At 43.3% G+C, this 15,130-nt stretch overlaps 1 protein-coding gene across 7 annotated transcripts in view; it reads right to left on the reverse strand.

The window, feature by feature from the left end:
* Nucleotides 1-15,130, reverse strand: part of TNRC18 (trinucleotide repeat containing 18) — a 997,170-nt gene that overhangs the window by 690,613 nt on the left and 291,427 nt on the right. For all 7 annotated transcript variants that reach the window (XM_077275610.1, XM_077275609.1, XM_077275606.1 and 4 more), the window contains one exon: nucleotides 4,003-4,149. In XM_077275610.1, the coding sequence (XP_077131725.1) occupies nucleotides 4,003-4,149 (147 nt within the window). The remainder of the gene's footprint in view (nucleotides 1-4,002; nucleotides 4,150-15,130) is intronic.

Below are 15,130 nucleotides of genomic sequence, written 5' to 3' on the forward strand. Positions count from 1 at the left end.
CCCCTCTGCTCTGGCTGTGTCCTCCATGATCCTCTGGAGATCGGTTAATGCCCCCGTACATACCTTTTTATTCTGTTCCTCTCTTCTTATGCAGCGCTTTCACGCTCTCTACCGCTCCTCTTGCTGCTGCAGAGATGCCGCCAGCCCCCCTCAGCCACAAACCGGAAGTGACGTGCGGCTGGAAAGTGAGCATGGTGCAGCGTGGATTGGCTTCCCCCTCCCGGCGGCCGCATGGAGACGCTGTCATCATTAGAGGCTGCCGTCGGGACCGCATGCACCAGGGGGCGCGACGGAAGGATCGAGAGCCCCCGGCTGGGAGAAGCGATCCTCATACCAGGAGCAGCGCTACACTGGTAGGCAGAGGGACCCTCGGGCAGGTGTCGGCCAGCGGGTGCCTCATGGACGGAACAGTGAGGCAAAGCACCCCGGATCCACACCTCCCACACAGAATGGTAGATCCTCTCGTAAGTTCCTATCCATAATGGGACAGGAAAAACACTGAAGGGTGGTAGGGGGAAGGTCCTTTTAACCTCTTGTGTTTCCTGTCCCATGATGGACAAGAAGGACGTCCTCCAGTGTGCTGTCAGGTGGTGACCTGGAAAAAATAATTAAAATAAAAAATAGTTATATACTCACCCGCCGGGATCCAGCGAAGCTCTGGCGATGCGCGTGCGGTTGCCGCCATCTTCCGTTCCCAGGATGCATTGCGAAATTGCCCAGATGACTTAATGGTCTCACGAGACCGCTAAGTCTTCTGGGTAATTTCACAATGCATCTCTGGGAACGGAAGATGGCGGCAGGCGCGAGCGCATCGTCGGATGACGGAAGGTGAGAATAGCAGGTTTTTTGCTTTTTTATTGTTTTTAACATTATATCTTTTTACTATTGATGCTGCATAGGCAGCATCAATAGTAAAAAGTTGGGGACACACAGGGATAATAGCAGCGGTAATGGAGTGTGTTACCCACGGCATAACGCGGTCCGTTACCGCTGGCATTAACCTTGTGTGAGCGGTGACCGGAGGGGAGTATGGAGCGGGCGCCGGGCACTGACTGCAGGGGAGTAGGGAGGGACTAATTGGACTGTGCCCGTCGCTGATTGGTCGCGGCAGCCATGACAGGCAGCGGGCGAGACCAATCGGCGACGTGAGATTTCCGTGACGGAAGTTGCCGACAAAAAGACGGAAGTACCCCTTAGACAATTACAGTGCCTAAAAGTAGTATTCAACCCCCTGCAGATTTAGCAGGTTTAATAAGATGCAAATAAGTTAGAGCCTTCAAACTTCAAACAAGAGCAGGATTTATTAACAGATGCATAAATCTTACAAACCAAAAAGTTTTGTTGCTCAGTTAAATTTTTATAAATTTTAAACATAAAAGTGTGGGTCAATTATTATTCAACCCCTAGGTTTAATATTTTGTGGAATAACCTTTGTTTGCAATTACAGCTAATAATTGTCTTTTCTAAGACCTGATCAGGCCGGCACAGGTCTCTGGAGTTATCTTGGCCCACTCCTCCATGCAGATCTTCTCCAAGTTATCTAGGTTCTTTGGGTGTCTCATGTGGACTTTAATCTTGAGCTCCTTCCACAAGTTTTCAATTGGGTTAAGGTCAAGAGACTGACTAGGCCACTGCAACACCTTGATTTTTTGCCTCTTGAACCAGGCCTTGGTTTTCTTGGCTCTGTGCTTTGGGTCGTTGTCTTGTTGGAAGATGAAATGACGACCCATCTTAAGATCCTTGATGGAGGAGCGGAGGTTCTTGGCCAAAATCTCCAGGCAGGCCGTGCTATCCATCTTCCCATGGATGCGGACCAGATGGCCAGGCCCCTTGGCTGAGAAACAGCCCCACAGCATGATGCTGCCACCACCATGCTTGACTGTAGGTATGGTATTCTTGGGGTCGTATGCAGTGCCATCCAGTCTCCAAACGTCTCGTGTGTGGTTGGCACCAAAGATCTCGATCTTGGTCTCATCAGACCAGAGAACCTTGAACCAGTCAGTCTCAGAGTCCTCCAAGTGATCATGAGCAAACTGTAGACGAGCCTTGACATGACGCTTTGAAAGTAAAGGTACCTTACGGGCTCGTCTGGAACGGAGACCATTGCGGTGGAGTATGTTACTTATGGTATTGACTGAAACCAATGTCCCCACTGCCATGAGATCTTCCCGGAGCTCCTTCCTTGTTGTCCTTGGGTTAGCCTTGACTCTTCGGACAAGCCTGGCCTCGGCACGGGAGGAAACTTTCAAAGGCTGTCCAGGCCGTGGAAGGCTAACAGTAGTTCCATAAGCCTTCCACTTCCGGATGATGCTCCCAACAGTGGAGACAGGTAGGCCCAACTCCTTGGAAAGGGTTTTGTACCCCTTGCCAGCCTTGTGACCCTCCACGATCTTGTCTCTGATGGCCTTGGAATGCTCCTTTGTCTTTCCCATGTTGACCATGTTTGAGTGCTGTTCACAAGTTTGGGGAGGGTCTTAAATAGTCAGAAAAGGCTGGAAAAAGAGATACTTAATCAAAACATGTGAAGCTCATTGTTCTTTGTGCCTGAACTACTTCTTAATACTTTAGGGGAACCAAACAGAATTCTGGTGGGTTGAGGGGTTGAATAATAAATGGCCCTCTGAAAAAACTTTTCCCAATTTAAAAAAGAAATAAACAAAGAAATAACATTCTTTTTTGCTGCAGTGCATTTCACACTTCCAGGCTGATCTACAGTCCAAATGTCACAATGCCAAGTTAATTCCAAATGTGTAAACCTGCTAAATCTGCAGGGGGTTGAATACTACTTGTAGGCACTGTATATATATAGATTGGTACTATGGCAAGAGTTTTTGTATGATGCAACATCCCTCATGTCCCTTCCAGTAAATCTATAATATGCCATTTAATATTTTTACTTATGAATAAAATTTAACTTTCAGTATCTTGGACTATTTCCAAATGCTTAATAGTTTGAGAGAAATGCTCTTTTCCTGAAATTGTGCCCTTTTTCCTCCACCCATACCTTTGATCACTGTGGCCACAGAGTTCTATTTTAACCTCATCGCTCATCACAGGACTTTCTTCCGAAATGCATCAGGCTTGTTTATATCGTTTTTAGCATACTTCTGATGCTGAATGTTATGGTGAGGACACAGGAGACGTTTTCTTCTGATGATTTCCATGAATGCTAAATTTGCACAAGCGTCTCTGAACAGTAGAACAATGTACCACAAATTCAGAGTTTGCTAAATTTTTGTGAAGGTCTTTTGCAGTCAAATGGGGGTTCTGATTTGTATCTCTATCAATCCTACAAACAGCTCTCACTGAAATTGTGCTTGGTCTTCCAGACCTTATCTTGACCTCCATTATTCCTGTTAACTGACATTTCTTAAATTACATTTCGAACTGAGGAAAGGGCAACTTGAAAACAGTTTTCTATCTTCCTATAGCCTTCTCCTGCTTTGTGGGCCTCCATTTTCAGTGTGCTAGGCAGCTGCTTATCAGCACCCATGGCTGCTGTTTTTTGGCACAAGGTTACTGGGTTAAATGAAGCTGGGAAATTTGCATCACGTGGCCTTTCCTAACGATGTTAGCAATCCTAACAGCCATAATCCTAACAAGTTAATTAAGGTCTGAAACCTTGGTCAAAGTTATCTAAGCGCAACACAAATCTCTAAGGGTGCTCAACCTTTTGCATTGTCCCATTTTCCTTTTTGTAATTAATTAAAAAAGTAAAAAATTACTATACATACAGTACAGACCAAAAGTTTGGACACACCTTCTCATTTAAAGATTTTTCTGTATTTTCACACTGAAGGCATCAAAACTATGAATTAACACATGTGGAATTATATACTTAACAAAAAAACTCTGAAACAACTGAAAATATGTCTTATATTCTAGGTTCTTCAAAGCAGCCACCTTTTGCTTTGATGACTGCTTTGCACACTCTTGGCATTCTCTTGATGAGCTTTAGAAGCAATTAATGTGCTTCAATTTACATGTCAATCTTTTACCTACCAAAATGTGATAAATGGTCAGCTGGAATGACCACAATTTGGCCACTGTTTGTTTCTCTTGCAAAATTGTAAGCAGATGGAAATGATGTTGCTACTCCTTGTGGCACTGATGGATTCATTCCCTGGTGAAGTGGAAAATGAGCTAAACCTAGGAAAAACAGAGAAAAAACTTAAGACAAAATGGTTACAGCTTACCGGTTAATACTCAAAACGTATTTGTGCAGCCGTTTGTAGTAACTTTACAGTTGTTGTTAACAAATATGTAAAAGAGAACATACATTCAGTTAATTTTGCAGGTCATTCTGGTTATGGTGGGAGGTTAAAAAAAACAAAAATGAAAATGTTGCCACTGTAGGCATTTGAGTGTTTACCGTGTTGAATTAAGTGTTGCATTTTTTAAAATATTTTTTCACTATTACTTGTCGTACTAAAGTGATGTTCACGTGTCTAGTAATCAGCTCTCAAAACAGATCCAGCAGCAAACAGGGATGAGCGGACCCGTGGATATTCGGGTTTGTTTGGTTAGGTTGAACTGCAGTTTAAAGTTCAGTTCAGGTTCAAGAACTTGACCAAAACCCCATAGATCCATTATTATACTAGAATGGACCTATGATGTGATATTTTTTACATGAAGCTTCCTGATGAACCTATAAGATGGGGAAATGCTTTGACGCATAGATGCCACCTTCGTTATGAACAACCAATAATAAGTTATCACTATTTGAGATTTATTATGATGTGATCCCCCCTACATAGTGGTCCTTATAATGTGTAAATATCATCAGAGTGTTTAATACAGACAACTAGTGTTATCCAGGGAAAGCCATCGATGAGCAGGGGCGCCATATCTCATACATCTAGAATGCCAACTGTAATAATTATAGGGGATAACTCAGGAGACTCTTTGCGTGGAACAAGACAACTACAGAACACATATACACATACTGACCGTAAAGATTATTAAACAATACCCAGTCATGAAGTGTTTTACCATTTAAAAATAACCTTTATTCACATAAAAAAAATACAGACATTTAAAAACAGTGCCTCAAAACCAGAACAAATGTTAGTACAGGCCAACGAAGGAAATGGCAGGTGTCAGGGAAAGAAGTAATTTTCTTTCCTGCTATGTCAATATGCGCTGTAAACATTACTAATTAAGGTGTAAATACGGAGTACTCATTACCGAATTAATCAAAGGGAAGCACTTAAACATAATATTCCTCAGTCAAACATGAAAAACTGGGTGTACCTTCATAGTCCTAGGCAGCTTCAGCCGGCAGGCCACAGAGCTCACAATACCGTTGATCTTGAAAGGGCCAATGAATTTCTGTCCAAGTTTTTGTGAAGGAACGTTTAACTTCAGATTCTTAGTTGCTAACCACACGGAATCTCCTACCTTGAACATGGGTGCAGGTTTACGGAATCTATCAGCCGATCTCTTATAACGTTCTTGAGCTGTGGTCAGGGATTCCTTCAGAACCTCCAGATTTTGTCTCATCGCAGTCAGCCTTTCCTCCACTGCTGGAACCGGAGAATAAATTGGAGACCTAGGTAAAATACACGAATGATAACCCAGATTGGAAAAAAAGGTGTAAATTTAGTGGAGGCGCTCTGAGAATTATTATATGAAAATTCGGCTAACAGCAGCAACTCCAACCAATCATCCTGGAGATGGCTGACATAGCATCTTAGATATTGTTCCAGCGTCTGGTTGGTACACTCAGTCTGACCATTTGGGGATGGTAAGCAGAAGAGAGACAGACATTAATATTGAGTGCAGAGCAAAACCCCTTCCAGAATCTTGAAGTGAACTGTACTCCACAGTCAGAGATGATCTGATGATCAGGTAATGGTTGTAGAAGACCCATAGGTGCCACATGAGGAGTCTTGTAACGGGCACATACCTCGCAAGAGAGAACATAGTCCTTGGTATCCTTCAGGCAAGTTGTCCACCAGAAGAATCGGCTCAGGAACTCTTGTGTCTTCTGTACCCCCCTGTGACCAGCCAACTTGAGTCATGTACCAACTTGAGGATCTGCAGACGGATGACCTCAGGGACGTAGATACGTCGATCTCTGAACCACATGCCACCCTTAAAGACAAGATTAATATCCACAGGTGGGTTGGCCAGAAATACATCACCGTCAAAACCCTCCCTGCACTCCTTCCACAAGTCCTGATCGTGGATAACTCCGATGAAATTGGCATCAGATAGAATGGTCTTGAACGGGGCTCCAGGTACGGAATCCGCAGCATGGATTCGGGATAAAGCATCAGCCTTCCCATTACGAGAACCTGGACGGTACGAGATAACAAAGTTAAATCGATTTAAAAATAAGTTCCAACGAGCCTGACGAGGAGAAAGACATCTAGCGGATTTAAGGAACTCTAAATTGCAATGGTCAGTTAGCACTATGATCTGTTGTGCAGCTCCTTGCAGAAGATGCCTCCGTTCTTTGAAAGTCGCAATAATAGCCAGCAATTCCTTGTCTCCCAAGTCGTAATTCTTCTCTGTTGAGGTTAGTCTACGGGAAAAGAAAGCACAAGGATGTAGCAGACCCTTTTCTCCAGTTCCTTGGGAGAGAATAGGCCCCAAAGCATTATCAGAAGCATCCACCTCCACAATGAATTTAAGTGTTGGGTCTGGGTGTATCAACAGCGGTGCTGATGTGAAACAGATCTTAAGCCGATCAAAAGCTTCTTGAGCCTGTGATGACCACTTAAAGGGCTTTTCCTTCTTTGTCAAGGAAGTAATGGGACGGACAATATCAGAAAAAATTCGAATGAAGCGTCTGTAGAAATTTGCAAAACCAGTAAAACGTTGGACCTCCTTAACGTTCTTGGGTACCAGCCAGTCAAGGATAGCCTGAATCTTACCAGATTCCATGTTCAGCCCCTGGGGAGAGATGATATAACCTAAGAACTGTATCTCAGAACGATGGAACTCGGTTCTCCGGCTTAATATACAATGGTTCTCTTTCAAACGTCTTAAAACAGTTTTGACATGCTCTTCATGTTCCTGTATTGAGTCAGAAAAAATTAGTATATCGTCCAAATAGATCACTACAAACTGGTCCAACAAATCTCTGAAAATGTCATTAGCAAGGTGTTGAAACATTGCAGGTGCGTTACAAAGCCTGAAGGGCATCACAAGAGATTCAAAGTGTCCATACCGGCATCTGAATGCTGTCTTCCACTCATCCCCTGGACGAATACGCACCAAATTATAAGCCCCACAAGGATCCAGTTTAGAGAACACCTTAGCATGGCGGACTCTTTCCAGTAATTCGGGAATCAGAGGCAAAGGGTAACGGTTTCGTACGGTTACCTTATTGAGTTCCCGATAGTCAACACAGGGTCTCAGGGTCCCATCCTTCTTTTTTACAAAAAATATAGGTGCCCCTGCTGGTGAGGAAGAAGGACGTATGAAGCCTTTGGCCAGAGTTTCATCAATATACTCCTTTAAGGCTTGAAGCTCAGGTGCCGCCAAAGGGTATACGTTACCAAAAGGAATAGCTGCCCCAGGAAGCAGCTCAATGGGACAGTCATAATGCCTGTGTGGAGGAAGCTGATCTGCATTCTTCTTGTCACAGATGTCAGAGAACTCTTTATATGCTGGAGGTAAAATAAATACCTGTACATGTGGTTCCGTAGCTTTGGACTCCGGGACAGCTTCTGTTAACGCCGAGTTGCTCCTTGTTGGAAAGGTAATCTCCTTGGTCTCCCAGTTGATAATTGGGTTCTGAGCACGCAACCAACGAATGCCTAAAATCACAGGAAAATGAGAAGAAATTAGCAAGAAAAAAGTTGCTCCTGATGATTAGGCTCCAACACAATTTCAAGGGGTACGGTCTCCTGATCCACAGGCCCAGAGATTAAAGGTGACCCATCCACTGTTTCCATGGTAATTGGAGAGGCTCTTTGCTGAATTTCAATACCATGTTCCTTGGCAAATGCGATATCCATGAATTTGCCACCTGCACCAGAGTCAATCATAGCTGCACTGGAAATCCACTGTCCTGAACACAGGATCTTAATAGGGAGAGAACAGTGAGAGTTCTTTTCCTTCAGCTCCTTGGGGGGTGAAGTCATAGAAAGTGAATGGAATACATTCAGAGATGTCAGATTCATCATTACAGTTGTCATACTCCCCTACTGCTGCTAGCACCTTGTTAGGCCGTCTAGGACACTTAGGACAATTGATCAATTAGTGGTCAGACTGGCCGCAGTAGAAACATAGACTTTCACGAAGGCGATGCTCCCGGCGCTCATTGATCTCGCGCCTCTGAACAGATTCAATTTGCATGGGCACCTCCTCCACCTCCCGAGAGGTTTTACCTGCAGGATCTTTGGAAGGAAGGGAAAAGTTAGAAATACGGTTATAAGCAGCAAATTTCTCCTGCCTACGCTCAGTAAGGCGAATGTCTATGCGCACACAATGATGTATAAATGTCTCTAGCTCTTGGGGTGACTCAGAGCGAGCTAGTTCATCTTTTATAATACTAGACAGACCCTTTTAAAAATAGGCAATTGTGCATAACTGTCCCAATTGGTATCTACCGCTAATCTCCTGAATTCAGTGGCATACTCAATAACAGAACGTTTAGCCTGGCGTAAAGACAACAAAGCAGATTCAGCGGTTGCACGGCGACTAGGGTCATCAAACATTAATGCCATAGCGGCCAAGAAATCATCAAAGTTATTTAACCATGGGTCACGAGACTCAATCATCGGATTCGCCCAGGCAAGCGCTCGTGAGGTCAGTAGCATTATTACACACAATACTTTGGATCTATCAGTAGGAAAACGGTCAGTGCTGGACACAGTTCTGGTCTCCGGTGTATAAGAAAGACACAGCTGAACTGGAGCGGGTGCAGAGAAGAGCGACCAAGGTTATTAGAGGACTGGGGGGTCTGCAATACCAAGATAGGTTATTACACTTGGGGCTATTTAGTTTGGAAAAACGAAGACTAAGGGGTGATCTTATTTTAATGTATAAATATATGAGGGGACAGTACAAAGACCTTTCTGATGATCTTTTTAATCATAGACCTGAGACAGGGACAAGGGGGCATCCTCTACGTCTGGAGGAAAGAAGGTTTAAGCATAATAACAGACGCGGATTCTTTACTGTAAGAGCAGTGAGACTATGGAACTCTCTGCCGTATGATGTTGTAATGAGTGATTCATTAATTAAATTTAAGAGGGGACTGGATACCTTTCTGGAAAAGTATAATGTTACAGGGTATATACACTAGATTCCTTGATAAGGCGTTGATCCAGGGAACTAGTCTGATTGCCGTATGTGGAGTCGGGAAGGAATTTTTTTCCCCATGGTGGAGTTACTCTTTGCCACATGGGGTTTTTTTGCCTTCCCCTGGATCAACATGTTAGGGCATGTTAGGTTAGGCTATGGGTTGAACTAGATGAACTTACAGTCTTCCTTCAACCTTAATAACTATGTAACTATGTAGCATGCACATCAAAATATAGCATACATTGATTCACAAAGCCACGAAATTTGTCGCTATCACCATTAAATCTGAATGGGGGCAACTTAGGTGGGCTAGCTGGTGGTGGTTGCACAGAGGGTAAAGTCACTTGTGCAGCTATTTGCGTGCTTATGTCCTGAAAAGCCCGTCCATACTGGGACTCTATGCCAGCAAGTTTGTTTTCCTGGGCTGCCATGCGGTTGCTTAAGTCCTGCAAAGTTTGTCCAAACACTTGTTGATTGAGTTCAAAGCTTCCAAACTTCTTTTGCAGACCATCCACATCTTTCTGCAGTGATCTAATTATGGAAAACACCTGCTCTAGTCTGCTTTCTGCAGTCATTGTTCCAGCAGTCTCCTTTTTTTTTTTAGTCTAGAGTATCCTGTAATAATTATAGGGGATAACTCAGGAGACTCTTTGCGTGGAACAATACAACTACAGGACACAGTTTTATAAGTGGTAAAGTATATATTATCACACGGTGATTCAAACAGGTGCAGAGAGAAACTCAAGTCCACAACACTTGGTGCAAATATCAAATGCAGCTCAGCAGTCTATAGGAGACTTCAGAGGAAAATGCATCACGCAGAAAGTCTATGAAGCACAATTATTCTTAAGGATACTTGACACGAATAAATCCTTGTCTTAGTCCAAACACAGATAGATAAGCTTATAAGGCAGTTCAAATAATATCTTAGCTCAACCAGGGAGGCCTGGTTAATAGTCTCAGGTTTTTGCAGAGCAGCAAACAGCTTACATGTCCAGCAAATGCAGATGGAAGTAAATACGAGCAGCAGATGAAGGAGGATTACTGGAACTGGTGTATGCAGCAGGAACTCAGCAGAGTAGCAGGATCACCACACAGGTTCACAGGTGCAGGTATATAGCCAGGGAGTAATCAGAGGTCAGTAGCTGGATGCAAGGCAGAATACTCTAGCACAGACTGAAGGCTGGGGTGGAGTTTTATAGCAGGAAGACACAGTGCACATGAGACCAAAGATGCCATCTTGGAAAAGGGCAGTAATGCACAAAAGGTAAAAAAAAATGTTCAGAGTCCTGACACCAACCCAACCTCCGTGGCTAGGATGGGTCAGTCCAGTGGATCATCCAGGGTCTCACAGATTTTGTAGTATGACCTGTGATATTCGCGTCTTCTATCCAGTAAATTAGATCATTAATAGCGATGAGCGACCGTGCTCGAATACCGTGTTATTCGAGCATGCTTGTATGTTATCTGAGGATGTTGGGCGTGCTCGAATAATAGGTTTAAGTCCCTGCGGCTGCATGTGTTGCGGCTGTCTTAACAGTTGCAAGTCATGCAGCGTGGGGATTCGAACATTTTTCAAGCACGACAAAGATGATCGATTAGCACAGGAGAATGCTTGGACAGCGTTTAATCAGAGTACATTCACAGCAAAGAGTAGGTTTAGCAGTGCCTGTCAGTACAGACTGTTAGTTGTTAGCTGTTTTTCCTGAGGAAGAAGCAAATGTGAAACGCACGTTGGGGCTCAGTACTGCGTTGCAGGTCATGTATCAACACGTGTGCTTTCCTTATCTCTTATGTATAGTTACTTGAGTTTGTGGCTTCTACTTCAGCTCATGTCTCAAAATACCTGCTGCTATAAAACACTCATGCATTTTACTAACAGTTTGTACTAACAAGCACTGCTATACCTACTCTTTGCTGCTATAAAACACTCATGCACTTTACTAACAGTTTGTACTGACAGGCACTGCTGAACCTACTGGTGAACTTTAGAATTTAGTATGCACTATGCAATATATAACAATAATAATTTTATTTATATAGCGTCAACATATTCCGCAGCGCTTTACAAATTATAGAGGGGATTTGTGCAGACAATAGACATTACAGCGTAACAAAATCACAGTTCAAAATAGATACCAAGAGGAGTGAGGGCCCTGCTCGCAAGCTTACAATCTATAGGATATATATATATATATATATATATATATATATATATATATATATATATATATATATATATATATATATATATATATATATATATATATATATAATTTATCAGAATTTGGTGTTCAAAAAATGCCTAGTGCATAATCAGTTTAGGAAGTCACCCTTTTATGTGTATATATGCATTGAGTATTCATGCAACACTATATATGAATATAGTCATCTATATGTAAATCTGCCAGTGGCATCTTCTTCCTGGAAGAAAATGGAGGGCGCATGCACAGTGCGCCCACCGAGATCTGCAGACCGGCACCCGGCAACAATAGGACATTTTTCCTGTTGGTTAATTTTGATCACTGTGATAGACCCTATCACAGTGATCAAAATAAAATAATAGTAAATAAAAAATCCCTTCATCAGGGCTGGGGCTAAAGTCAGGGCTGGGGCTAAAGTCAGGGCTGGGGCTAAAGATAGGGTTGTGGTTATGTTGGTATTATGGTTAGGGTTGGGATTAGGGTTAGGGGTGTGTTACGGTTAGGTTTGGGGTTAGGGTTATGGTTAGGGTTGGAATTAGGCTTATGGTTAGAGTTGGGATTAGAGGTGCGTTGGCGTTAGAGTTAGCATTGGGGGGGTTTCACTGTTTAGGTACATCAGGGGTCTCCAAATGCGACATGGCGCCACCACTGATTCCAGCCAATTTTGCATATAGAAAGTCAAACAGTGTTCCCTCCCTTCTGAGCCCTGTCATGCGCACAAACAGTGGCTTTCCCTCACATACGGGGTATTGATGTACTCAGGAGAAATTGCACAACAAAGTTTGGGGTCCATTTTCTCCTTGTGAAAATAAAAAAATTGGTTCCAAAGTAAATTTTTTGTGAAAAAAGTAAAATGTTAATTTTTTCCTTCCACATTGCTTTAGTTCTCGTGAAGCACATGAAGGGTTAAATAAACTTCTTGAATATGGTTTTGCGCACCTTGAGGGTTGCGTTTTTTCTAATGGTGTCACTTTGGGGTATTTTCTGTTATATTGACCCCCCCCCCCCCCCCCCCCCAAAGTCACTTCAAATGTGAGGTGGTCCCTAAAAAAAAATGTTTTTTAAATTTTGTTGGAAAAATGAGAAATCGCTTGTCAACTTTTAACCCTTATAACGACCTAAGAAAAAAAATGAGGTTTCCGAAATTGTGCTGATGTAAAGATGACACATGGGAAATTTTATTTATTAACTATTTTGTATGACACCACTCTCTGAATTAAGGGTACAAAAATTAAACGTTTGAAAATTGAATAATTTTTGCTAAATTCCCGTTTTTTTCATAAATAAACGCAAGTTTTATCGAAGAAATGTTACCACTGACATGAAGTACAATATGCCAAGAAAAAAACAATCTCAGAATTAGTGAGATACGTTGAAGCGTTCTAGAGCTATAACTTCATAAAGTGACAGTGGTCAGAATTGTAAAAATTGGCATGGTCATTAAGTACCAAATTGGCTCTGTCACTAAGGGATTAAATTAAAAGTTCGGCCCCGATAAAATAATAAAGCCTGTTCACCCCTTTCGTGTTGGCTCAAGCGGTGTCGGCACACGCAGTCCCGAGGCTGTAATACAGAGGAATGACATGTGATGCCCGGCATCCAATCACTGCTGCTGTCACTGTCTCTGCCTTTGGACAAACTGAACATGAAGAGGAAGTCCGTGATCACCTGCAGCCCTGGCTTCCTCTGCATGTTCAGTTTGTCCGTAGGCGGAGACAGTGACACCGGCGCCGATGTCACTTGTCACACCACATAACAGCCCTGGGGAGAGAAAGTGCTCACACCACAGGATCGGCGCCAACACAGGAGGTGAGTATAGGCTTTATTCTTTTATCAAGGCTGAACATTTAGTTTAAGTAGGGGTTGTCCTAGCAGTGGGCAATCACTTTAAGCTTTCTAATATTTCCTATCTTGCATGTTTAATAGACTTATCTGTATATGTACATCTTTTTTTCGGACATGCTTAACGTGGAGATAGATTATCTGGACATACAATAATTTTGAGTTACTGCATCTATCCACTTTATTTGGACAATCCACAATACTACTTATCTGTGTCAGGCAGTCCTTGTGGACCGGTGATAGAGTCCCAGATCCTTTGCACATGGTTCTTGGGTGAAATGATATAAGGAAATCTTGTTTTTAAAGGTATGCATGTTTACTTTTTCCAAGTATTCGCTTACATATAGCTAGTGTATCTCAGACCCGAACCCCATAGAAGCAAACAGGGTCCCGAACTTTTGTACTGTAAAATAATGGACGTAAGGGGTAGGGGGCTGCAAATGGAAGCATAATAGGGGGAAAATCAGGACAATTGCCCTGCAAACAAATATGGATAGGGATCTTATATAAAATAACATAATAAAATAAATAATATTGAACAAGGAGGGGGAGGTCCAACTGGAGGAGGATATTGAGGAGGTGGACTTGGCAGTGTAGGTGGAAAAGACAGAAGAAGAGGTAGCCAACACTTTTTGTTTTTATGTTTAATTTTGTTAAGCCCCAAAACATTGGGAATGGTAAATGCAACGAACAAGATGAGGTAGAGTATAACAATGTCTGGGTGCGGCTGGTCTACTTCTCTACTCAGCCTAAAGATTTGGAAAAGTCCTGGGTGTTCCAGGCCTGATTCATTTTTATAAATGGGAGCTTGCCCACATTAGCGGATGGACAGGCGGATGCATCTGTCTGATCACACTACCTGCCGTGCTATACACACGTTCCAAAAGTACACTTTACACAGGGCACATCAGCACCTCCAACATGTAAAGGGCAAGCTCAGACCATGTGTCCAATTTGGACACTCAATTTAAAATGGGGCAGGCCCATTACTCAGTACGTGGAGACGTGTGGACAGTCACAATCTCCTCCACCATGTGGTTGAAACGCTGCCTCCTGCTAATACAGACCGTATCAAATGGTGTTACCAGATGTAGTGGCATGCTGAGAAAGATCTGACCCATTTCGGACAGGCTAATCCTTCCTTAAGGTGGTGCCAGTGCCCCAGCTGAGTTGGCAACTTCCTTCTCTTCTGCCTTGTGCTTCCACTGAGCCCCCGCTGTCAGGTGGGAATGCAGTCTACCAGCGAACGCTTGTACTCCCACACCTTCCATTCCCGCTCCAGTGACTAAGGATGTTTAGTCGTCCTTGTAGCGGGAATCCAAGAATCAGAACTGGCAACAATCTGGGTAACTCAGCTGTCGTTGCACAAGCACAGCAGAATGTATCGGCTCATATTTACCAGACTGACCAGAGGCAACGACAAGTTGTCCTTGGTAGGAAGTGTATTCCCCCCAGCCACGCTTCAGTGGTGCCCGTGACCTGCTCACCCAGCTGTGAACACTGTTCCTCCTCCTCCAAATCTGTCCCCGGCTGGACATTTGGTACAGGAACCAATCCTCCAAGCCTGTGTGGATGACTGGCCTGATAATGGTGTGAATGGTCCCAGCTCTTCATCCATTTTCTACTGTACCACTACCTCATTCATCATCACCTGAAAATTATTTTCAAGGAGGCATAGAAGTGGGATAGCAACGCTGATGACTGAGTCATCAGCACTGGCCATGTTGGTGAAGTACTCGAAATAGAGCAACAGAGACAACAAGTCCTGAATGGAGGGCCACTCAATGGTCTTCAAGTGGTGTTGTTCCACAGAGCGTCTCACC

The sequence above is a fragment of the Ranitomeya variabilis genome, chromosome 7 (assembly GCF_051348905.1).
Source record: "Ranitomeya variabilis isolate aRanVar5 chromosome 7, aRanVar5.hap1, whole genome shotgun sequence".
Classification (NCBI taxonomy): Eukaryota; Metazoa; Chordata; class Amphibia; order Anura; family Dendrobatidae; genus Ranitomeya; species Ranitomeya variabilis.